The 26385-nt window shown below is 34.6% G+C and overlaps 2 protein-coding genes across 3 annotated transcripts; one reads left to right on the forward strand and one right to left on the reverse strand.

The window, feature by feature from the left end:
- The first annotated feature begins 1089 nt into the window (after positions 1 to 1089).
- LOC147399939 (2-oxoglutarate dehydrogenase, E1 component) lies at positions 1090 to 9931 on the forward strand. Its single transcript, XM_086445512.1, has 9 exons — positions 1090 to 1247; positions 1545 to 3201; positions 3649 to 3875; positions 3971 to 4303; positions 6565 to 6811; positions 7704 to 7832; positions 7921 to 8136; positions 8534 to 8657; positions 9300 to 9931. Exons 2-9 carry the CDS (start codon positions 1645 to 1647, stop codon positions 9536 to 9538), a joined length of 3072 nt encoding a protein of 1023 aa, XP_086301638.1. The 5' UTR covers positions 1090 to 1247; positions 1545 to 1644; the 3' UTR covers positions 9539 to 9931.
- Positions 9932 to 14688: 4757 nt separating this feature from the next.
- Positions 14689 to 24482, reverse strand: LOC147399940 (uncharacterized). 2 transcript variants are annotated; one of them, XM_086445514.1, is made up of 7 exons: positions 24327 to 24482; positions 23980 to 24112; positions 23816 to 23897; positions 15863 to 16804; positions 15560 to 15628; positions 15261 to 15459; positions 14689 to 15118 (listed from the first exon to the last, which is right to left on the reverse strand). In XM_086445514.1, exons 3-7 carry the CDS (start codon positions 23816 to 23818, stop codon positions 15045 to 15047), a joined length of 1287 nt encoding a protein of 428 aa, XP_086301640.1. In that variant the 5' UTR covers positions 23819 to 23897; positions 23980 to 24112; positions 24327 to 24482; the 3' UTR covers positions 14689 to 15044. The 2 variants fall into 2 exon arrangements, with proteins under 2 accessions (XP_086301640.1, XP_086301639.1); XM_086445513.1 differs by having other exon boundaries at positions 23968 to 24112.
- Positions 24483 to 26385: the final 1903 nt, after the last annotated feature.

Here is a 26385-nt window from a genome sequence, read left to right on the forward strand (position 1 = left end):
TTAAAAAAAAAAAAAATCTCGATTTGCATCAATCAAATAAGATATAATCAAATATCCAATAAGAAAATCAGAATCAAATTCAAATTTAGATATTGAATAATTTTTTCGGATTCGAATATAAATCTATTTGAACTAATTAATATCCGTTGACAACCCTACCTAAAATACTTTACAAAATATTATTCAAATCTCTGCAAAATCACATTAAATTTCCATGGCATGTGCCACTTTTATGTTTTGATGAATATTTGATATATCCTATATTCTAAAGCTAAAGACACGCCCCTTGATCTTGGTCTTCTCTTGTAGATTTGAGATATCTTTAGCCATGAAGACAAAAGTCAAGGGACATGTCGTCAATTTTAAAATAATAGGTATCGTATATATTTAAGTGAGTAATGAGTAGTAATTAACAAATAAGACCTTTTAGTCATTTTCCCTTAAAAATAGCAATTGACTTTAGGATATCTTTAGCCATGAAGACAAAAGTCAAGGGACATGTCGTCAATTTTAAAACAATAGGTATCTCATATATATATATATATATATACTTAAGTGAGTAATGAGTAGTAATTAACAAATAAGATCTTTTAGTCATTTTCCCTTAAAAATAGCAATTGACTTTAGGATATCTTTAGCCATGAAGACAAAAGTCAAGGGACATGTCGTCAATTTTAAAACAATAGGTATCTCATATATATATATATATATATACTTAAGTGAGTAATGAGTAGTAATTAACAAATAAGATCTTTTAGTCATTTTCCCTTTAAAATAGCAATTGACTTTAGGAATCAAAAATTCCTCCTACATAAGCGACATATTATCAGTGGGGGCATTTAGAGATTAGAGACATATTGTCAGTGGGGGCATTTAGAGATTAGAATACAAATCAACTTTTACATTGCTTCAGGAGGCAACGTGGTTCGACACTTAACGAATGAAATAGTGACTCGTGGAAAGATAATTCGAGTATATGGGAATCACTTTAAAGACAAAGAGGAAGAAAAGAACCTGTAATCTCTTACAACCATTTAACTATCGGACAAAAAAACCAAAAAAAATGGCGCAAATCGTCATTAAATAAGGGATATTTTTGTCATTTCACATTTGACTGAAAATGAAAGTGCCTAACCTAATTGTGCCTAAAAAGTAAGAAATGTGAAGAGTTGACGAATGGATTTAAATGGTTCGCTGTGAATTGGGGTTAGGCCGTTAGGGTTCTTCCGTAAATCTAACGCGTTGAGGTACAAATTTTACTAGAACAATCTCTTTCTGTTCTGTCGTTAGATCTTTTATCAAAAATGGAGAACATTCAATTAGTCTTCAATTTATGTGAAAATTTTCTCATTTTTACCTAGTTTTTGTTCGTAGATTCATTATATTTTAGATTTTTTTATGATCGATTTATAACATCTAATTGGTTGTTCTCTGATAGATCTCATAATCGAGCTGTTACTAATAGGAAATTTAATGATTTCGATTAATACCAATTTTTTGTTCTTTTTTCTTAATCCCTTTTCGTTGGATTGATGTTCTTTCAGTGAGCGAAGAAAGAAATGGCTCTCTAGGGTTAGGGTTTTGTGCAGGAATCTGGGAAAATAAGGTCTTTAAGGATTGAATTACTGAAACTGATTGCCAGCCATGGCGTGGTTCAGAGCTGCCTCTAGTGTGGCAAAGTTAGCTGTTAGGAGAAATCTAGTTCAAGCAGGTTCTTACGTGTCAAGAACACGTGTGCTCCCGTCGCAAAATCGACATTTTCACACAACGATATCTAGATCGAAGGCACAAGCCGTGGCGACACCCGTACCTCGCCCTGTACCCCTCTCGAGGTTGACCGATAGTTTCCTCGATGGCACAAGCAGCGTCTACTTAGAAGAGCTGCAGAGGGCTTGGGAAGCCGATCCTGCTAGCGTGGACGAATCATGGGACAATTTCTTCAGGAATTTTGTCGGGCAAGCCTCGACATCTCCTGGAATATCAGGCCAAACGATCCAGGAGAGTATGCGGTTGTTGTTGCTAGTGAGGGCTTACCAAGTTAATGGTCACATGAAGGCCAAGTTGGATCCTTTAGGGTTGGAAGAACGTGAGATCCCCGAAGATTTGGACCCTGGTCTTTATGGGTTCGGTGAAGCTGATCTCGATAGGGAGTTCTTCCTCGGGGTATGGAAGATGGCCGGATTTTTGTCGGAGAATCGTCCAGTTCAAACACTTCGAGCTATACTTACTCGGCTTGAGCATGCTTATTGTGGGAGTATTGGTTATGAGTATATGCACATTGCAGATCGCAACCAGTGTAATTGGTTGAGGGACAAGATTGAGACACCAACACCAAGGCAGTACAACCAGCAGCGCCGTGAAGTTATGCTTGATAGGCTTATGTGGAGCACACAGTTCGAGAATTTCTTGGCCACGAAGTGGACGGCTGCAAAAAGGTTTGGTCTTGAAGGTGGGGAAACTCTTATTCCCGGCATGAAAGAGATGTTTGACCGATCATCAGATCTTGGGGTTGAGAGCATTGTTATTGGGATGTCGCATAGAGGAAGATTGAATGTTCTTGGTAATGTTGTTCGAAAGCCGCTCCGTCAGATTTTCAGTGAGTTCAGTGGAGGTACGAAGCCCATTGATGAAGAGGGGTTGTACACGGGAACCGGTGATGTTAAATACCACTTAGGCACTTCTTATGATCGGCCAACGAGGGGCGGGAGGAGAATCCATCTTTCTTTGGTTGCGAACCCAAGTCACTTAGAAGCCGCGGATCCACTCGTGATCGGAAAAACTCGAGCAAAACAATACTACTCAAATGATGTGGACAGGACAAAGAATTTGGGCGTATTGATTCATGGGGATGGAAGCTTTGCAGGACAAGGTGTGGTCTACGAGACTCTGCACTTGAGTGCGCTTCCTAATTACACAACTGGTGGGACCATCCACTTGGTGATCAACAATCAAGTGGCCTTCACAACTGATCCAAGAGCGGGAAGATCTTCACAGTATTGTACTGATGTGGCTAAAGCTTTGAATGCTCCTATTTTCCATGTAAATGGTGATGACTTGGAGGCAGTTGTTCATGCTTGTGAGCTTGCAGCAGAGTGGCGCCAGACATTCCATTCTGATGTAGTTGTTGATTTAGTTTGTTACCGTCGATTTGGGCACAATGAGATTGATGAGCCATCCTTCACTCAGCCTAACATGTACAAGGTGAGCACATTTTATGAGTCCTGTCTAGTTTACCCCTTGCATCATTATCGGAAGCAACATGGCGTATATATATCTCATTGTGAGATGATGGAATAACCTTAATCTTGGGTTATCCATTTATCGTATTGTGAATTTACTATACTAAACTCGGATAAACAGAAATTCAGATTGGATAGGATGCATATCCTTATCCGACCCTAAAAAAATCGGATAAGAAAATTACGGATAATTTTACCTGAATTCTTAATTGGATAAAAGAAATTTGTACCCTTACCCAAATAACTTGGTCTGGATGAGTTGGGTAAACAGATATCATCCGACCCATTGCCAGCTCTATGTATAACCTTGCTGTTTATTTGTATTTTACTTGAGTACTAACAGGTCATTCCATTCTAGAAAGATATTCTCGCACTACTTTTATTGCTCATGTTACTTGAACACTGACAGGTCATTCGAAATCATCCATCAGCTCTTGAGATTTACCAAAAGAAACTCCTAGAATCTGGGCAAATTACACAAGAAGACATTGATAGGATGAACAAGAAGGTTAGTACCATTCTCAATGAAGAGTTCCTGAACAGCAAAGATTATGTTCCGAGAAAAAGGGATTGGCTTTCGGCTTATTGGACTGGATTTAAATCTCCTGAACAAGTTTCCCGTATTAGGAACACTGGGTATGTTTTGGGTGTTTGTTCTCGTTTCTTTTCTTCGTACATGGCTCTCCTATCTTTTGAACCTACCTCACTGAAGACATTGTGCTGTTCTACAGGGTTAAACCCGAGATATTGAAGAATGTTGGCAAAGCCATCACTACCCTTCCAGATAATTTCAAGGCTCACAGATCATTAAAGAAGAATTTTGAGCTGCGTTCTCAGATGATTGAAACAGGGGAGGGCATTGACTGGGCAGTCGGAGAAGCACTTGCTTTTGCTACATTGCTAGTGGAAGGTAATCATGTTAGATTGAGTGGTCAGGATGTTGAACGAGGTACATTTAGTCATCGGCATGCTGTAGTTCATGATCAAGAAACGGGGGAGCAGTACTGCCCTCTGGACCATGTTCTCCTGAACCAAGATGAGGAGATGTTTACCGTCAGCAACAGGTGCTGTGCTTTAACTTCTGTTTTTGTTATCTTTTACTTACTGCCAACACATGGAGTTTTTCACTTATCTGTTTCCTATTTGTTCATATATTCTTTTTTGTACTGTTGGAGGAATATGATATAGTTTCTGTGAACCACAGCATTTTTCGATAAAAGAATTATGGGTATTTTAGACATAGCCCACCATGTTTTCGTGAATATTGAGATACTCTGTGTTTTCAAACTGATGACATACCCTTCTTGAACTCGTTCTTCTTTTTAGACTAATGAAAAATCACCTAAATTCTCTAGCCAAAAAACCCTTGATTTTCTCCTAAAAATCTGTCATCTTCATACTCTTCAACCTCTATGGTAAATATTTTTAATTTATCCGACCTTACCATGATGGGGATATCAAAGACCATGAGCCTATCCTATTTGGGCCATATTTTTAGTGTTTTATTATTATTTTTTTATTTTTTAGTTATTGGGTTTTAGTTATGGGCTTTTATGTTTTTTTAAGTCCTACTTGTTTTAGAAGTATATTATTAGGTATATTAAGGTTAGTAGAAAATTTTTTGTCTAGTAAGAAATTTTACCATTTTATGAATATTATTGTAAAGAGATTTTTAATGAATAAAAAATTTATAGATTTTTTCTGTAAAAATCTATAGATTGCTTTATAATTTTTTTTAATAAAACTTGGATACCCCAACTTGGTGATGCCATAGAAAGTATTGGGGTGATTTCTAGGTAAGTTTATCATCTTATTCTCCTTAAGCTTCTTCTTTGTTTTATTTCCTGTTTTGAACCCATAAAACAGTCAAGCCAAACCCTTCTCAGGTCTCTCAAGAACTTACCAAAACATACCCTAGTGGATATAAAATCGTTCCAAACTCCTTCAAAACTCAGATTTGAAACCCACAACCTTCTTCAACCTATCCCAATTAATTTTAGCCGTATTGTAAAATTTTGTAATTACCCCTTTAAGATACAGCCAATTGCCATTATGAAATGTTTACCCTTTAAAATATAGTCAATTGGCTTTGTGAAACATTTCACAATGGCCAGTAAGGTCTTTTAGCCCTAAAGCCCTTTTCTATAATTTTTCAATCTTTTTCTTCACCATCTAATTAGCCTTTCCCCACATTTCCTAAAGTAGAACATACCTATTATTGATAAAACTTAGATTTTCATGCATCATATCATCAATCCATCAGTTTCAACCTCGCCTCAACCTCCTACTTTCCCAAAATCCTATCTTGCCTTATGTTTAAAAAATCTTAAGGTTGAATACGAGGGTAAAATCTTAAGGTTGAAGATGGGGGTAAAGAATTTTAGCAAAGAGGTTGAAGATGACTGGTTTGGGGAAGAAAAATCAAGAGTTTTTGGCTAGAGGTTGAAGATGAGAACATTTAAGTCATTTTCTATTAGCCTATCAGATAAGACTGAGGTCAAGGGGGGATGCAATCGGTTTGAAAACATGGGGTATCCCAAATATTCACCAAAACATTGAAGAGTATGTCCAAGAATTTTACTTTACATACGATTCTTTTTTATGAACAAAAGATCTATCAAGACACGAGGTCTCTGAGAGAGTTGGAAGTTTGGCAAGATTCTGCAGTGACATTCTCCTGCTTGGCAATTATTTTTGACATTGATTATTTCCATTTTATAGAAAGGTTGAGTTTGAGGGTAAGCTTGTTAAGGATGTTAATACGAACTAACAATTCTCTCCTCCAAGTGGAAGCTGTTTAGTATTTCTTGTTTTGGTCAAAATGGTGAATGTCATCATTTGATTGTGGAATATTCAAGATGTATTTTATGTAAAGTTTCTCCCTCTTTTACTTTCACCTGTATACCTCATTGTGATATAAACCTCCTACTGCACATCAATTTTTGTTCTCTTTGACTTTTTGTGTATATGGGATTATATCTATGGGAGTCTCATTTTAGGGTAATGATGTATATGAAAATCATAGTGATAGATGACGTTCATTTTCCACTGTTGAAGGTGTCCTACTTTAGAGGTCTTGTAGGCTTAAAATGACTTTCTGAAGATACTAATAATCTGAAGGTTTAACTATTTTTGAATGATGCACAACTGATTTGTAGTATAATCTACGTGACTCAAGACATCAAATTCTTTTTATTATGCTATTAACATGCTATCAAATGTTGGATATGACATTCTATGTAGCTTGGCTTTTCTGTGAAAATGGAGTTTCATGGTGAATTTGGATTTTAACAAGCTGCGACATATGTTACCTTTTTGTCTACAGCTCCCTTTCCGAGTTCGCTGTCCTTGGATTTGAATTGGGTTATTCAATGGAAAATCCGAATTCGTTAGTCATTTGGGAAGCTCAGTTTGGTGATTTTGCAAATGGGGCTCAGGTGATATTTGATCAGTTTTTGAGCTGCGGAGAGTCCAAGTGGTTACGTCAAACTGGGCTTGTTGTGCTACTTCCTCACGGTTATGATGGTCAGGGCCCTGATCATTCAAGTGCACGATTGGAGCGTTTCCTTCAGGTATTTTTTTGTCACAATTTGATCTGTGCTATGCCTCATGTAAGCTTGTTCCTCTCTAGGTGTAGGGTTTAAAATGGGTTGAATTTGGCTTGGATCTGAGTATATCCATATTCAGATCCGAATTTCTTTATCTGGATCCGAATCCGTTGGGATCCTACTAGATAAACCATATCCAAATCATTTTGATTTCACTTAATTCTGGATTCTGGCCCAAGCCGATCGAATTGCTTGGTTTGGGTTGGATAATTCCAGATAGTTCAACATTTTTTCTTCTATACTTATTTGTTAATTGCTATACTATTTTATTTTACTATTATAATCCTTTTCTTTTATAAGAATTTATGTTATTTTGGTTATCAAAAAAGAATTTATGTTATTTTAAAATTGTAGAAAAGAATATTCTGAAAAACCTAAAAATATAATTTTCAAAGCAATATATAAATATATAATTCGGATAATGTGATAAAATCCACTAAATTTCGATTTCAGATAAGATCCGACCCATTTTATGCCCTACTAAGGTGACTAGGTTTTGTAGAGATAAGAGCCTAAAGAAAAGATCCAAGATATATAGTAAGTACATGCATCTAAATTAAAAGTTTTAACAATGGCACCTCTATATTATAAGGACTATACTACAAAATTTAAGAGAAAAATATATGTCACATCCCCATAAGTTATACGCCTTGGTCAAAAGTGTAAAAACAGCTTCAGCCTCTTCTAAGGTGTGAGCTTTTTCAATGCCTCTTAGAGCAAGACACAAGACTTTGAAGGAAAAGAGCCTTTCCTTAAAACTCCAAAGCGTTCTGTGTAAGCCTTTCCCTTTTGCGACATGCGTAGAGTTCACCATAGCTTCCTAACTAATATAAACCTTGAAATTTAATAAATGCAGCTGAGTGATGATAATCCTTATGTTATACCTGAGATGGATCCAACACTTCGGAAGCAAATCCAGGAGTGCAATTGGCAGGTTGTTAACGTCACAACCCCTGCAAATTATTTCCATGTTCTGCGGCGGCAGGTGAGTGCTGTTAAATGTTAATCAATCCATGTCAATATTCTGAGTTAGTTTCTTCTACGTCCTTATTGCGTATGGTTTCCTCTTCCAGATACATAGGGAATTTCGTAAGCCGCTCATAATTATTGCTCCGAAGAACTTACTTCGTCACAAAGACTGCAAGTCAAATCTTTCCGAGTTCGATGATGTCCAAGGCCACCCAGGTTTCGACAAACAAGGGACTCGATTCAAGCGCCTTATAAAGGACCAGAACAACCACTCTGATCTCGAGGAGAGTATCAGACGTCTGGTTCTGTGCTCTGGAAAGGTCGACAACATCCTACTTTTAATCGTTGCTTTCATTTCTCTTTTTTTTAATCAGACTCGTGGAAATCTAAGGTAGCTGTCTGGTAAACCTTGAACTGCAAAATAAATTTGGACGGGCTCAGGTGTTGGACCCATCACTCAGTGTGTCCCATTTTGAGTTCTTAGCCAAAAACCAATCTGATTGGATGATCAACTGATCAGTAGTTCTTTTAGGGGAAAATATATGCTAACTGTCCAGGGAAAAAGATCTTAAAATTAATGGTTGTAATCATGCCAATCCGCAGTTTTCTCAAGTGGGAACCACTGAATTTTGTATCCCATGCACATGTAGCGCATCTTTTTCCTAGGTGGTCTGCCATATAATTCTGTATGATGAGTGTCTTGTTTACATCTTGCAGGTTTATTATGAGCTCGATGAAGAACGGAAGAAAACTAATGGCAGTGACGTTGCAATCTGCAGGGTGGAACAGCTCTGCCCCTTCCCATATGACCTCATCCAGCGAGAGTTGAAGCGATACCCAAGTATGTCACTTTAACCTAACTAGAGGGAGAGAAAAAACACCAGTAGTAATAATTCTAGAGAGGAAAGGGTAGTGGAAAGATCTGTCTCAAATGATTATTACACTCAATCGTGACCCAACCCTTAAGGGCCTGTTTGTAAAGCTAACTTTTTCAAGGTCTAGACCATTCCTAATCCTGAATTGGGCCAGAATTGGGCTAGGTCCTTGTCAACCAAGAAGTTAAAACTAGCTCTTTACGTTTTTGTTTGGAAAAAATTTCGACCCTCCTCCATTGTGACCCAAACGTTTAATGATCTGTCTGGAAAGCTTGAGTTTTCACTTTTCAAGGCCTAAACCAGAACTGGGCTAGGGTTGTTATCAACCTAGAACTAATTCTCTATGTTTGTCATTTGGGAAGGATTTCAACTGAAATGCTCTCTCAACGAATCAAATAGATTAGGAACTTACAAAGTTCAAAAGTTCAATTGACTCTTTAGGGCTCTCTGCTAATAAATTGAATTCCTAAGTTGTTCAAGTATCAGATCAAGTTCTCTGACCATGCCAACTTTTCTGACAGACTGATGTACTAATGTTAGTATTGTAGGAATGAGAATTCCCAACAAACTGATCATATGGTGCATTATTGTGGTTCATGTTATTTCAGATGCAGAGATTGTGTGGTGCCAGGAGGAACCAATGAACATGGGTGCGTACCATTACATAACACCTCGCCTTTGCACTGCAATGAAGAGTACGGGCAGGGGAAGTATAGATGACATCAAATATGTAGGGCGGGCCCCATCTGCTTCTACTGCCACCGGTTTCTACCAAGTTCACGTGAAAGAACAGTCCGAGCTTGTGCAGAAGGCAATGCAGCATGAGCCAATCAAATTTCCTTTCTAAAATAGTCTCCTGGACTTACTGGGACCTTAAAAGATTAAAGAGCGATGATGCATTCCGTTACATCTTGCAATAATATTAAACGGTGTGTAATGTCATACACCTCTGTCGAAGGTATAAATCAGACTAATCATTTTTCTAGCGTCCTTTCCTAATATCCTCCCTATACTTTCCTTGGCATTGTCTTATGCCATGGTATTTGATTTTGCCATGCGTGAGAGTTCACATTTCTGTCAAGTGAACTGCATTTTGAGTTTGATACCTCTTTTTTTCTTTTTGGCTGTGATAATAAATCAGATTATGATACAATGTAGAGGTGGAAATCGTCATTCATCCCTCTTTTCGAAAGGTGGTGTGGATAAATTTTTATTTTTATTTGAATTTCATTTTCTGTTATCCCGAGCAGTGTTGGCATATGCGATTGTATAATTATGCTTAGGGGTGTCGAAGGGTGGGTTCCGGTTCAGTTCCTAGTGCACTTAGAACCATAATCATTATATTTTTTCGGTTTCAGTTCTTGTTTGTTCCGGTTCCAAAATAAATAGAATCGGAATTGCCAAAAAACATGGATACCCTTCAATTTTGGTTCTTAAGAATCATATAAGAAAAAAACTATTTCAATTTATTATAATAAAAAAAAATTTCTTTCAAAAAATTAATAAATTAACATATTATCTGAAAAAAAATAAATTTAGTTATAATTTGTTATACTAAGGATTTAAGTTAATGACATTTTGTTATGCTAAAGATTTAAGTTAATGATTTTATTCTAAAATAAAAGTTTGTTTTCTTTTAAAGTACCAAATTTTTTTAAGACAGTTCATTTTAACCATCAATCCATGGTTTTTATGAAAAATTGAAGACTTTTATATAAATATGCATTAATGTTAAAATAAAAGAATATCTTAAATCATTTATAGTATAAAAATAAATAACAATAAATCAGTTTTGGAAACTTGTGGGTATCGTCGTTTAGAGCCTAACAGGTCCAGTTCTTATCAAATCGTGTCTCCATTTCAGACCTGGCTCTAATCAGTTCCAACAAAAAGGGAATGGGAACCAGGGTTTTTCATTCTAGTTTTATTTTGGTTAAATGGGTTCACTCACACCCTTAGATATACTATCACATAAATAAGCTTGCCCCGACATATTTTCCATTGGATAAAAACTTACTATTTTATTTATAGACATCTCAGTATTACTCCCGTCCCGTTCACGAACTCTTAAACTTATTTCTATTCTCATTTTAACCTTCTTCGAAATAAACTACAAGATTCAATAAATAAAATTGAAGGATTTTTGCATAATATGCAAGAACTCATTATTCATAAAGAAAGATTTTCCATGTTTTCTTTACAAGTTTTTTGAGTTTGTACTTTCTTTCATAATTGTTAAACATACAAATATAATTAATTATGATGAAATTGAAAAATATAAAGATTGCAAAAATATTTTCTTAAATTATTATAAGAATCTGTCTTGGTACGCGGGCTGATGTGACAAGGACACAAAATCATAGATCGTTTTCATCGGAATACACAGGAAAAAGATGTGTAGTTCTATGCCCTTGCCACATCAGCAGCATACCAAGACAGCGTGCATTCATCATTATTCTATTTGAAAACATTGATACGGAGCTTTTGAAGATGGTTTATGATCTCTCCATTATGCAATTACGGAGTCATTCTTTGGACCTGTATCACTACCTCCCTACTCTAGGCCCCTTCAGTGGTGTGGTTGAGGAATTCTTGTCAAGTTCAGGACTAAGGCCAAGCCAAACTCTGTGTGTGAAGGACCTCTGGAATGCAACTAGGCTGCTACTAGAGAAGATGAAACCTCCCTTCTTAATAATAAGCACCTCATGGTTCTGACTTGAATTCTTGAAGACATGGTTTTAAATCTCCCGAGACTCAGATGACTTGCCCTAGTTGTCTTGGTCACGTTCAACAACATTCACATCATCTCACGAGATAAATGAGATGTCTTAGACGATATTTTGAAAATCTTGACCAAGTCAATTGGGATTTAGTAGATTTTGGTTAAAGTAATTAATTTTTTTCGAATTTAAATATTTAGTATATAAATAAAATATGATTTTATCACTAAATATTTTCTAATATATCTTATTTTATTAAAAAAATTATAATTATTTTAATTTAAATATATATAAATCGATTAATGTAAATCGAGTTAAATGGATTGTCTCATACAAGACGAGTTGAATCATTGGAGACAACTCAGTCCCGGTCATGAATGAGACGGGTCGTCTAACCGAGTTTTGAAACCATGCTTGAAGATGGTTTTCAACATGAATTTGGCTTCAAATGTAGAAAGTTGAAACAGCTCACCCCACCCCATGTATCAAGCTTTGAATATCAGAAAAAATGACTCTTCTTTAGCCAGCTACATCGGAGCGGCCTTTGGGATCATTGGATTGAAAGAGTTGCTACATTCACGTGTTTTGAATGCATGGTTTTAAATCTCATTCGATACGTCTTGGTATCGTCCACCAATGAGACGGATAGACAAGTTCAAATGTATTAAAATCATGGTTTATTATTTTTCTCATTGTTGAATGAGACAACTCAAATGCATTGGAAAACTCATCCGAGACGCTTCAGTTTTGCTCAAAACATGTTAGAATGTCCAATTTCAGAGAGTTGGAATTCTCCAACGGTAAAACTCTTTGGATGAGGTGTGAGACTTGAGAGTTATAACTTCTCATTGAGAGTTCGTGACGCACCAGAGAGCCTAATATAATGGAGAGCTACTATTGGCACTCAACAGTTACTTAGTACACCCCAGTTAAAAATAAATAAAGTAAATGTCAAGATTATAATTTGAGCCAAACCTTATAATATTTAAAGAGCATGTTTTAATCTTTAATGGGTATGTGATAAATCATATATTGTTCAATACAATTTTCCCAAAGTAAAATTGGTCACACACACACAAGGGAGATTTTTAATCTTTTAGTAAAATTTTAGCAATTACTTTTTTGGGGGGTATTTTGAGGTAAAAATGCATTTAATTGTTAGGTTTAGGGTACCAAAAATAAGTTACTTGGATTCATTTTCAGTTCTTCCTAAGATATTATTGATCATCGGGATTTTAGGGTTGTCAACGGATCGGTTTGGATACAGCAATATCCGAATCCGAATCCAAAATTTATATATATATTTCTGATATCCAAATTTGAATTAGAATCCGACGGATGTTCTAAAACTCTATCTGAATTTGAATCCAATTATCCAATTGGATATCAGATAATATCTGATTAGAATTTGAATAATGTGTATATTAAAATAATAAAAAAAAACATAATTTTTCCTTATCCAATTGATTTTTTATTATTTAAAAAACCTATTATATACTATATTATGTATATAATAAATAAATCAAATCAAATAATATATATTATATATTATTTCAAATCGGATATTATCGGATTAGAAATGTTAATATCCGAATCCGTATCCTATAAGGATTCGAATATGTAAAACTATCCGAATTTGAATCCGATATTCAAAAATTTCAGATGATATTCAAGTTTTTGAATTAGAATTCGTATCGGATTCGAATTTTCGACTATCCATTGACACCCCTAGTCTATTTAGAAACATAATAGACTAGAAGACTTGTTCCTAAACTGATTTATGATTCTATTTTTCTTGGGTTTATAGAACCGGTAAACCAAACTAGAATTTTTTTTATTTTTTATTTCTAATTATAAGAAAATATAAAAAGAAAAATTCGAACTCTTATTATTGGACTTGTACTTGCATGCTTAAATTATATAATATACAAGCGAACCAAACTAGCGAATCAAACTAAAGAACCTAAGTAAACCAAGAAATAAATTATCTATGCCCACCCTTCGAACTACTTCAAACCATGCAACATAGATCTACTGATCTTGGCATGTTAACAGTCTGGGTCAACCACTACCACCAAGACTTGCCAGTTACGAGCCCAACCAACAACTTGTAAAACAGTTAGGTAATTGGATTCTTCCCGACCCATTTACCTAAACCAGCCCTTCAGGCCTATATTCAGCCAAAGCCCAAGTGCAGACTATATTTTTCCAAAATTTTATGAAATAAAGGACCAGACAATTAGTCCCGAATAGGATAAAATTTTTACTCTTCAACTTCAACATTTTATCTTCTTCAACCTTGAAATCTAAAGAATAATATATAATTTTTTACATAAATTGAAAATGATAGATTTTGGAGAAGATACTCAAAACACATACTGAGAAAGTGGGTGGGTGGCGCGGTGTTCGGGAATAATTCGGAAAAAGTTGGGAAAACATCGGACAAATTAAAAAGTAAAAGTAATTGTTTTGAGTGTAAAAAATGTGAAAAAATATGTATTTTCTATATTAAATGAAAATATAATACTTTAAAAATGCTAAAAACAAAAATATCTGTGATTTTTTCAAAAATTCACCGATTAGATCATGATTAATCGTGATTTAATCAAGAATGATTAAAATCATGATTTATTTGTGATTTTTTTAGGCAGATTTTTGTCACTATGCTCTAAAACATCATTTGTATAATCACAAAAAGTTTTCAGAATTCTGTTTGAAAATTTCCTAGATTTATCCAAATTAAACAAACTGACCACTCCAAAATGATTCCCACATCCAAACTTGGTTTCTATTGTGAAAAGGATTTTTCCAGAAATTTGCTATGGAACCAGACCACACCGGTTCACTAATCAAACCATGCTCGCAAGGCATCCTATATGTGATCCATTTCAATGTTGTTAGTGCAGGGAGTAGAATCCAGGCCCCAGAAGACTCGAAAAACTTAAGATTCAGGCCAATTAGCTAGACCAGTGCCAAAAGGCTTGGAGACTGCAAAGTCGAGTTAAAAGGAAAACTAAATCAAAGATGGTCACCTCAGACTTTGTAAGGCTTTCAATGGGTGGGCGCGGTCAAACCCTAACCCAAACATAAGAAGACAGGCTAGGTTGTAGCCCAGCGCTAAACCCTTTCGGCCTGAATTGGCTAAAGCCCTAGCCTGGCCAAAACCAGGCCATGTCAAGGCTTTGTTTTGTGCTTTATAGAAATCGTCTTTCACAAACAAATAATAACAGTAAGCTAGTATCATTCATCGACAAAAAACACACACACAATGACGGCATTATTACACTAACAATTATCAGTACTTTATTTCAGAATTCAAATTACGGTTCCTCGGTTCATCGGAATGACTCAAAAAATATGAGTCAACAACATATCCAATGCCCTCTGGTCTTTTTCTCTTTTATATGTAAAGTTACTGATAATTCTACCAAAATAACTTAATCTTAAAACCACAACAAAAGAACTAGTCTTAAATACCACAACAAGAGAACTAGTCTTAAAAACCACAACAACATTCAAGTCTCATAAAAACTGGTGAAAGTAACTTTAAAAGCCCATAAGTCTTACCTTCCTGATTTGAAAACCATACCACAAACCAATTACTGGCCTGCCATCTAATTTGACGAAGATGCTTTAGAATCCCCCATTACCATTGTTATCATTTCCATAGATACGCTCAAGTTCACGGATTGCTGCTTCATATGAATCTGCAAATTAGACAAAGCGAGAGAATGAAAATAAATAATTAGAGATGTTGAAGAAATTGAAACTCCACATGAAAGTCTCAAACAAACAAACAAACAAACAAACAAACACAAATAGTAATCAAAAGGAATAAAGTTGCATCACCTTTCCAAATACGGAAGGCCGTCTGATTGATCTCAGAACCAGTCACAGTTTGAATTGCTTCAAACAACATTTCCTGAGGCAAACTTTTCAGCTCTTGGACTGCTGCATAAACAGTTTTCCCATTTCCGAAAAAGATGTGATTGTTAGGGTGTTTTGTTTTGCAACCCGCATGACGCTCTAACTCATAAGCATTTAATATCTGCATAGAACATTGAGATTGATCAGTAAAGTAAATTATATATATATGACATAAATAATCCTCTAAGGAACCATTAACAATTTAGTGATAAATGAACTACCTTGGAGTAATGACACGATTTGCAACCGCACAAATATCCAGGACCTTTAATAACACCATGAAGCTCGCTCTAAAATGAAGTGGCAGCAATCGCATGAGTCACTCAACAGCAAATTAATGCAAATAAAAAATTGTTAAGAGATTATATTGCCATGCCAACTTTTTACAACACAACAATTTAATGAAATTATGTAGCACAAATACTGAAACAAAATAAGGATATAATTTCATCATTTAGTGTTATAAAAAAGTTGGCGTAACAAAATAAGATCACAAAATTTAATGTATAAGAAGTAAGATATACCTCATTTAACCAGGAAATATACTTCACATCAACTCCATCAAGTATACCAGTTGTTAGCAAGCTTCGAACATTTGAGGGGAAATTGTTTGGAGGGAAATTCTTAGGCAAATTAGGCTCAAACGTAAAATTAGGAACTATGGGTGCCGGGTTCCCCAATGAGCTAGCACTTGCAACTACATCAGCATTCGAATTAACCAACTCATTTTCCTTAGACGCTTCCAGTGGTTGAACCTGAGATGAAAATTGGCTCATAAACAAATCATAACTGCTCATGAACCTGCCTATCTCAGGTTTCTCTTGAAAATCACTGAAAGAAATTGTACTGCTATCACCCCAGTTGAAGGTGGGACTCATAGGTTCAAACATGCTGTCGTCGAAGTCCTTAACCTGATTAATTTTGACATTTCTAATTCCCCCATAGTCTTCCGTTGTACGATCCATTGATAAAGTAACAGAAGAATCATTCCCAAACTGCCCCTCAATACACTCTTTTCCTAAAATAATGGAAGACTTATTTTCAAACTGCTCTTCAATACCTCTTGTTCCTGAAGCAATGGAAAAATCGTTTCCCAATTGCTCATCAAAACCATTTGTTCCTATATTTAGATTCCATGTATTGAAGGGTTGAAAATTCGAGCCCCCAAATTTTATAGACTTTGCTGGTTCAGGTGCAAATAACCGGTCAGTGAATTGGCCCCCGACTGATTGGAAACTGGAAGGATTTTCCCAAGAAATATTAGCATTCGGAACTCCTGAAATTGGTCCTCCAGATGAAGTTTCTACAGTTGGCTTCTTGTAGGGGAGCGAATTGGGTTCCATAACATCTACAAACCATTGTTGAGTGCGCTTCTGTCCAATTCCAGAAGAATTATCATAAGCTTTCTCGGGATCATTGAAACATTCCTCATTGTTTCCCATCCAAAAGCCCCTGTTTTGGAAAGACTGCCAAACACAACTAATTAAAAATCTATCTAGCGAAGTACTGTAAGTTAATTCTATTTACGGCTAATTTAAAATAGTCACAATCATCAATGCCTTGTACCTAACAACGGGGTTAGAAAAGTGAATATTATTTTCCCTACAACTGTGTCTGACCAATTTAGAATGAAAATAAATACCCTGAGGAATCCCTCCATACACATTTACAACAGACCAAAAGTTCAGTTGGAAAAATCATGAATAAAGCAAAAGCCTCACTTAACCAATAATAACATAAAAATCTAACTACAAATCTCAAGACCTAAATTATAAAATAAATTAAAAGATTTAGTGATCTTTGAGTTATCCTGGATGCCTCAAAAAACAGAACACCATACATTGAATCAGGTAGTCCACTGCCACAGATGAACATCAAGGCTTTCTAATGAGGCAAAACCATCCATGTCAAAAGTTTCATAGTAGTTAAAATTGTAGGCTTTGTTACAATCAATACACTAATCAGCGTGTGCTTGCTAAGGAGACTTTGTCAGACAGGATTTTATGTATTTCTTTATAGCAGGAATCTGTAAAGAGGAAAACATTGATTAGACCATTTGTATATATGGGCAGATGATGAACTAGCCTTCCAAAGCTTAGACTCTTCAAAAACCACTGTGCTACTGTAGTCAGCCTCATACTCCACAAGGAAAGTACCTTTAGGACTATTAGATATGGAGAAATTTCAGGACTGCACATATTGCACATAATTGGAACCTCCAACAAGGAATACATTCTAGAATCTTCTTCTGCAATTAAGAGTTTTTGTGCCATTAATGCCTTAACCAAGAAAGAATTTGACCCATGATAGGATGCCCAATCTTAGATAGTGATATCCATTAAGATCTAAAAAGAAACACCAATTTTTTAGAAATTTCACTAAAATTTTCACAATAGTAGTGTCATCATGCTACTAAGAGGATTTACATGTACGGCTTGGAGGGAGATCTTCATATCTTTCTCAAACCCTTACCCAACTTTGAGTTAACAAACAATATTAGCATACATGTTTATGAGTCAAGTAGGTGAGCAACTCAATCGAGTCGGAGGCTGGACTAAACCAAACCCGTGCTTGGGTGGAACATACACACGTGTGTGTGTGTGTAGTTTACTTATGTACTATAGATTTTTTTTTTTTTGATAGGTAAAGATGGATTAGTGGTTAGCATAAAAAGTATGGGTTCAAGGGGTTTTGAACCTAGGATCTGGGAACAACTCTCCACACGCCTTACCACTTATGTACTATAGATAGCTAGTGATAATGCAATTAAAGGTTTGTGAAACTTACGCTTCAAGGTGATCCTTAGGGCTAGGCTCATTAAAAATGCCCTAAGGCATTGGAAACAATCATAAAATAATTACTACATATGCTTCAAACCAAAAGGCATGAGCCTCACGTGTTACATTTTTTTGAAACCATATATTATCTATACTTTTGTTTATTTAATTTATTAATAGTTGTTGGCATGCAACATAATTGGAGCATTTGAAAATAAAATTGAAAATTTATATAATAAAACACAACAGTGGACCCCACTCCCTTTATCCCTCACATAAAGAGGGGTTAGGATTTTATCTGCCTACAAATCTCGAGGAAAACTTTTGATTTTATTGTCATTCCTCTTCTCATCCTTTCCAAAAATACCCTTCAACCTTCATAACAGTGTAGTCAAGGCAAGCGCCTTAGGCGTGCCTCAAGGCGAGGCGGAGCAAAGGCACCTTAATAAATGTGAGGCTACGTAGTGTAAGTGAGGCGTACCAAGGCACTCGCCTTAAGTACGCCTCAGTCAAGGTGTAAGGTGCCTGGTGCACCTCACTTAAAATTGAAAAAAAGTAAATGTGTTTTATTTGTATAGTATTATTTGGAAAGTATATTTTTTACCATTAAGAATGTTTAATTTTACATTTTCTCATTTTTATTCAGCCAGTACCCATTAGGCTTGGGTTAGGGTTTAGTTGACTTAGGCTCACTAGGGGTGTAAAGTTGGTCTAAGGTACAAACTACTTATTTAGGGTTAACCCTAACTCAAAACGGGCCCGTCCATTAACAACCCTAATTGTTGTTGTGCTGTAGCAGCAATGACATATGTTGTTGGCATGCCTATACTTCTTGACGTTTTTTCGTTCTTCCTCTCTAAATTCTCTACTACTGCTGACCCTTCTTTTTTTTGTATTGAATAAATACATTACCTTATTTTAAAACTCATCTTTATACATGTTATAGATGAAAAACATCTAAAACCTATCTTTCACTATTTAATTTTTTTGAATTTAATAATTTTATTGTGGCTAGCTTCACTAAATTGCTCCCCTCGCCTTGCACGTTTCTCCCTTAGTTACACTGCCTAAAACTTTATATAGTACCTTCCTCTTCCCCTTTTCCAATAATACTCCTCCAACATTATTGTCTTTCCTCTTTTACCCCTTAACCCTAAAGAAGATGCTCGTGCCGTAGGCATGAGCAAACTTTTGTAGTAATATATACAAAGAAAGTTGTTGAATTAATTTGATTCATAGATAAATATTTGTAGTATTCAATATTATATAGAGAAAGTTATTGAAACCCAATATTTAATTATAGTTTTTCAATAAATGCAAAGTAATAATTTCTTGTTGAAATATAAAATATTTTTTTTTATAGGTAATATAAAATATTATTATTATTATTATTATTATTATTATTATTATTGTTTCAAGACATTAAACTTGGAATTTGATTGCGAGATGGAAACTTGAAATTTGAAAATGCAAAGTGGGTACCCTAATTTTTTATTTTTTGAATTTTAATTATTTACACACATTATATTACTTATTGAGCACCTCACCTCATTCCTCAATATCTGAAAAAAGTGGATATAATATCAATAATAGCAGTGATTTGTTAACTATATGGAAGTAGTTTTCTAATTCATTGTCTATATTAAAAGATATCGATTATGGTAATTATCAGACTACCTATGTGGTAATAATTAACTAATTTATGGTAAAAGATATTTGCTAATTTATGAAAATACATATATCTATTTTATATCCATTATAGTTGCGATTAGTATTTTGTACTTGATCTTGAATTTCCTAAGGTCCCAAGCCAACCTGATTGTCGGACTAAGAAATCTTAACTAGCTCAATTCAAGCTCCAAAAAAAGCCAATCCAAACATAGACCGAAGTCGAATTGATCCTACCCAAGGTGCATTATCAACCTCCATTTTACGTATCCTTCTTTTCGCAAAAACCAGTTATAATCTAATAGGGCAATTTTCTAACACCCGAATTCATCCATCACAAGAGAATGGATGGGTGTCGACTAGGAGCCATAAGGACAACAAATTTTCTATCAAATTATTATAATACTCTTTGGTTCCTCCGATTAGAACTTTGCTCCCCACTTCCATAAGTTGGGGTTCTAGTATTCCTTATAGAGTGACATCTTTTATCTAGTCGACTGCTCTTGATAAGACATTTCTCGTAGAGTCGTTATTCTTGATTTTTTAGCTAGTAGTGAATACATACTACTTGCTCCCATTTATTAAGCTCATGGCCATTGTTTGGATTTTCCCTCTGTTTCGTCCTCTCTATTCCAAAGTTAGAGAATTTTTACCTACTTTTCTAGAAAGAGAATTTTGTGGAATCCCATTCCTTTCATGATTTGTTGGGGCATTTGGAAAGAGAAGCCTAGCTAGGTTTTAATGGTAAGGAATGCTTTGCACAGGTGGGAAAATGTATGCAGTGTGAAATCATAGTTCATGTTTTTTGGGTTATCATTGTTCTATTTGCCTTTTTTGTTCTCTTATTAGTGGTACTTTCTGTCCTATTGTTACTTATTTATTTTCTTATTGATAATTTCAAATTACGATTATAAGATGAAAATTACACGAACATGTGACAACGGAAACAAAGATACAACTGTAAAAGGCCTCTGAAATGGCGTTGAGAAGCACAAAATGCAGATATGTTTCTACAGTTTCCATAAGATAAGATATAGGTCTAGAAAGAGTGGAATGATAAACAAGGATTCACATTGAAGACCCCAATATTTGGGTAAGGCGTAGATGATGGTTATGGTAGAGGTGTAGAGCAACCTAGTAACTTAATAAATATGAAATCATTTAAAACGGAAAGAAAAGGAACTAAATTAAATGAACGACACTCTCATATGCTTTGGGATGTGCCGACAAGTGTATTCATGACAATCTAGGTTGAAACGGCAATATTACATCAAACTATTGTGTCCATATTACAAAGGTTATTCTTTTCTTGTTGCTATCAAGCTCGAGCTCACTTGTGCTTCTTTCTAACAAACTTTACATGTGAAATGAAAAATATATATTGTATTCATGACTAGCACAATACAAAGACGAGAGAACCCCTACCCTTCACATTTGCATAATATTCATGAAAGTCAAGGATGAAAATCAAATGCAATAGTTCAAGCTAATTAACTAACAATTTGTTTTCTATTCTAAATATAAACTGACATTATTGGTGAAAATATGATCATCTGATTTCCAATTTCCCTGCCTTCAAGAGTTGATGACCAATATGATCCAGTGGCTGTGATGATTGCAAATACAAGCAAAGCATTTTACATTTGCAAAACAAAGGATCAGAAAGTGCCAACTTGCTAAGTTGGTAAAGTTTGTGAGTGTTGATACCACGACTTGGGTTCAGAACTCGTCTCCACCCACTAATTACAAACCACTATTCCGCTGCTTATCAACAAAAAAAAAATAAAAATAGTAGTTGTCACGCATGATTTCAAATAGCATACTCCATCTGCTGCTTGGAGATTCAGTCAAGAATATAGACCATAATGTAACCGTATAACGGTGTTGAGTCACTTTAGAAGGCCATTGATACATGTGTAGTGTAGCCCAATGTTTTTAGATGTTGAGGCGTGAGGCAAGGTGCTTGGCTAGCTAGCACCTCAAGGGGTAAGCTTTGACGCATAAAGCATAACCTCAATAATGTAAGGTAGAACACACAAACCTAGAGTTTATGTTAAAAATCTGATTCTAGGGTGAAATCCCAAGAACTAAGAGTAATGAAGAATCTCTATGTTGAGCAAAACATACTAGAAACTTCAATCTAGATTTAAGATTGATGGAAATCAATCGCAAACACTAAAATTAAGAACCAATATTGGGCTCTTATACTCAAAAAAATAAAGAAAGGGAAGAAAAGTCTCTTATTTTATTAATCAATCTTCAAAAAAACTTACTTCACTGAATTTATTTATTGGAGCTCCTTATATAGATAACTTAATAACAACTTAGAAATCTTCTAAAATACTAAAAAGTAACTTCCTAATCTATCTATAATATATTACTAACCTTCTAATCCTATTAGAACTCAACTTGAACATCTAAAAGGACTTTTAATTATAACCCATAGAATAAACACGAATGTTAAATATAAAACAAATTAGAAACCAACTAGGAAAAAGAACTTTCTAAAATTGAAATAGAAACTATCTAGGACTACTTAAGCAACTTAACAAATAGAAACTCAATAAAAGAGAGAGTCCGAAGAGAAGTTGGACTAGGTGTTGAGAATCGGTCTAAGATTGGATTGAGTTGACTCTGTCAACCTGAGTTGACTCGGTTTTGGCTGACTTGACTCAGTCAATGTTTCTGATTTCTTTCTTCTACACATCTTAACTCGATCATAGGTATTGAGATGAGTATCGGTAAACCTATCTACATCACTCACATACATAATATTTTTAAATAAATAATATAATATTAAAAAATATAAAATAGCCACCACATATTTTCAAATTTTAAATCCACATAATCGAATTCCAATTAATAGTCTGTAACAATAGATAATAGTCTAAATATTTGTATTTTAGGAAAAAAGAAATACTATATAATTTAATAGTTGAATATTATTTTTTCAATAACTTCTTTTGTATAATACTAAATATTATAAAATAATTATGATTTAGCCCAATGATGTTTTTGCATGTATTACTATGTTTTATTTGAATTCATTTCCAAGTGTTCTAATAATGTTTCATGCTAGCAATAACAAAGAAATAGAAGAAATATATTATTTAAAAATACATAAAAAGTTAACATGGGGCGTATGCCTAGGCCAAAAGACGTAAGTCTCACAATGAGGCGTCTGCCTTTTGGGTGCCTCTTGGTCTGCAGCGTAAGCCTTAGTTGCTTTTATGTTTCAACCTTATGCCTCAGGATGTTTTCAATGAGCCTCATCCCAAGGCGTAAGCCTCAGAAACCTCTAAAAACACTGGTGTAGCCCCAAGAAAAAGCAAAGTGACATCCCACTCCAATGAATGTGTGTACTTATTTCATGATCTTTAGATGTGTTACAACACCTCCAATAAAGACCATCAATAGAATCCCGAGTTTGAAGTTGAAACCCACTACCTCATTGCAACACACTGTTTTCTCCAACCAAACCAATCTTAAATTCTTATCTAACATTTTCTATTTCTAAATAGAAAATATCATTTGATGGGAAAGTGAAACATAATCATTAAAGATGGAAAAGTATCAGACTCTGAACCATTGTTTGTTATCACAAATAGTTAGCTTTTAAAGCTTTCATAAATGACACTATTTTGAACCATAAATTACATTTCATATACAATATTACAAATTATTAGTCTTTAATCAAGCAATAATAAAATTTGATTCAACATCAACTAAAAATTAGAAAAAAAAACCTTTAATTCAACTTCACTGAATCAAGATTTTGACAATGATACAACCCAAAAGGATGTCATTCAATCCATACCTCCAACATACCAACTTAATTCTAAACCACTCGGATTACTTCACAAGATTTCCTTAAATAAGAACACAACATTTTCACTCAATAACACTGTAATAAAACATATATTTCTTCCATCATAAAGATACCTTTTTTACATGCTCCACAACACTGTTCAAAACTCTAAGTAAGAATAAGAACATAAAAGATTCTTGGCGAAAACTTTTACAAGAACATACCATTCTCGCTCCTTTACTTCAAAATATAAGCTACAACTTTTTTTATGTCGCAATCAAACTCTGCTCTCAGCTTTGTTCTTCCCTGTTGAAATCCAAACAGAAAAATAACTCAGAAAACTTTATTTCTTCAACCATTTAAGATTTTCCCTTACCTGTTAACTTACTTAGACCGCAATCCTTTCGAGTACCAAAACCAACCAATACCGAACGATCAAGATCGAAAATTTTCATCCATGCAAGTTAATCAAAATCATTCGATCATCTCTACTAACTCTTCTTCATCTTCAAAACCTCCACCTGCATAAAAATCAAAACTTTAAACAAAAATCCGCCAAAATGTCATTAAATTTAAACCGATTTTCATTTCAAATGACTATCCAGATGAATCAAAGAAGAATTTCTGGGATAAATTGTTTAATTTCTAAACTTATCAGAGCACGATTGAACACAATGGTCTTTTAACTTAGCCTAGACTCAGAGAAATTGAGAGAGAGATTTCGATCATCCATACCTTCGATACAGAAACAGAGAAGTCGATCAAAGATTGAACGAATTTTCGACCGAGTTGCAGTACTGAGAAAGAGAAACTGCCGTTGATGTGAGAAAGGTAAAAGCAAGGCGTTTAAATTTCTTTCTTTTTTGTTTTTTTAGGTTAATTTAATGAGAAAGGATACGCCACGGTGTCATTTAATGAAGTTTGTCTTATTGTTCAATCTGAACCGTTCATGCCATCTGTACAGCGGGCCATAGTGTGGCCAATATTTGGTGGGCCACACTTAGAGATACCGTTGGCGGACGTTTCTATGTTTCATTTAAGTTTTTAGGCCTCGTTTGCAGCAACTAATAACTAGTTTCTATGTATAACTCATTATCAAGTACAAAAAATTAAAAAAGAAAAAACACTTTTGGAAGGAAATTAGTTCCAAAGTCCAAAAATGCTATTTTAATTTCTATCTTTATTAATAAGAGGGAAAATTATTAAAAAGGGCTATTTTTTAAATTAATTACAAATAAATTATAAAAACTAAATTAACACTGTCCAGTTTTTTAAAATCGCTGCTGTCCAACAGACACCGAAGCTTGCTTTATTGTTCAATCTGAACCGTTTATGCCACCTGTACAGCGGGGCATAGTGTGACCAGCATTTGGTGGGCCACACATAAAGATTCTGTTGACGGACATTTCTATGTTTCACTTAAGATTTTAGGCCTCGTTTGAGCAACTTGCTTCTATGTATAACTCATTACCAAATACCAATTTTGAACAAGCAGTTTTTGAGGAAAGCTATTTCCAAAGTCCAAAATGCTACCTTAATTTCTATCCTTATTAATAAAAGAAAAAAATTACTAAAAAAGGGGTTTCTTTTTTCAATTTATTATAATAAAAAAATTACAAATTGAAAAAAAAAAAAAAAACAAATTAATATTGTTCAGCTTTTTTGAAAGAGTGCTGACTTTTGACCTCATCCTGATAGGGGGATTCAAAATGTCACCAATGTGGCATGGCCAAAGAATCGTAGATTCTGTCTCTCAAGATACACAGTCAACCTGACCGAACCTACTATTTGCAGTTGTGTATCCTGAGGGTACAATTGTGTATCTCAAGCAAAAAAATCTACGATTCTTTGCACATGACATGTCGGTGAGTTTTTGAATCCGGTTGTCAGGTTGAGTTCAAAAATCTATAGTCTTTTTGAAATCGTTGGACCTTCCGACAACATCGAGGCTTCTCTTATTGTTCAATCTGAACCGTTCATGCCACCAATACAGCAGGGATAGTGTGACCAACGTTTGGAGGGCCACACATAAAGATTCAATTGACCAGCTTTTTCGAAATTGCTAGATTGTCAAATGTACTACTTAACTAGTAAAAAGCTATGACATTGTAGAAAAACACTTTGTTGCTTACTTAGCTTAGTAAATTTTGAAATCTTAGTAAGGGTTTGAATTTAAATGGATTACCAAATTCGAAATCCAATACGGCAAACCTCTAGATTTCATGAAAAAACTCAAATCTAAAAGTCAAATTCAAAAATAAAATTATTTTCGGCTTGTGCCAAGATTTTGAAAATGAAGAGCTAGCTATTGAACTGGGAAACTTAACATTAAAATTTATATATATATATATATATATATTTAAGTTTATAGAATTTTGTCCTCTGCGTGCCTGCGGTAGTGGATTAGATGTTCATAGGAAACTCAATGACCCATAGTAAAATTTGAAATCTTACTAAATAGTAAGGCTAGCCTTACTTTTTTGTCCACAAATGTAAAAGAAAACGCTGGACAGTTGAGCATCTTAAATCATTTTTAGTAACTTTTTAATAATTAAATACAAATATCAAGTTTTTTTTTTAGTAAGTTTTTAAGTTGCAATTTCTTGCACTACCTCGAGATTCTCTTTATAGTGTCAAATCTCAATCTTCCTACTCTTAGGTACACCTGTAACAAAGTCTCTCCTACTAGGGGTGTCAATGGATAGTCGAAAATTTTGAATTCAAAAAATTGGATATTATCTAAAAATTTCATATATCGGATTCAAATTCGAATAGTTTTATATATTCGAATCCT

Source organism: Akebia trifoliata, chromosome 6, assembly GCF_017979445.1.
Source record: "Akebia trifoliata isolate Shusen 1 chromosome 6, ASM1797944v1, whole genome shotgun sequence".
Lineage (NCBI taxonomy): Eukaryota > Viridiplantae > Streptophyta > Magnoliopsida > Ranunculales > Lardizabalaceae > Akebia > Akebia trifoliata.

Bases quoted from the DNA above. Each gene is read 5' to 3' on its own strand.
- LOC147399939 (XM_086445512.1), top strand. From the start codon at position 1,645: ATGGCGTGGTTCAGAGCTGCCTCTAGTGTGGCAAAGTTAGCTGTTAGG. The intron at 3,202-3,648 runs GTGAGCACATTT...GAACACTGACAG, and splicing joins CTCAGCCTAACATGTACAAG to GTCATTCGAAATCATCCATC. The intron at 6,812-7,703 runs GTATTTTTTTGT...TAATAAATGCAG, and splicing joins GATTGGAGCGTTTCCTTCAG to CTGAGTGATGATAATCCTTA.
- LOC147399940 (XM_086445514.1), bottom strand. The intron at 15,629-15,862 runs GTATATCTTACT...ACTTCATTTTAG, and splicing joins ATATTTCCTGGTTAAATGAG to AGCGAGCTTCATGGTGTTAT. The intron at 15,119-15,260 runs GTGATGCAACTT...TCTAATTTGCAG, and splicing joins GGCCTTCCGTATTTGGAAAG to ATTCATATGAAGCAGCAATC.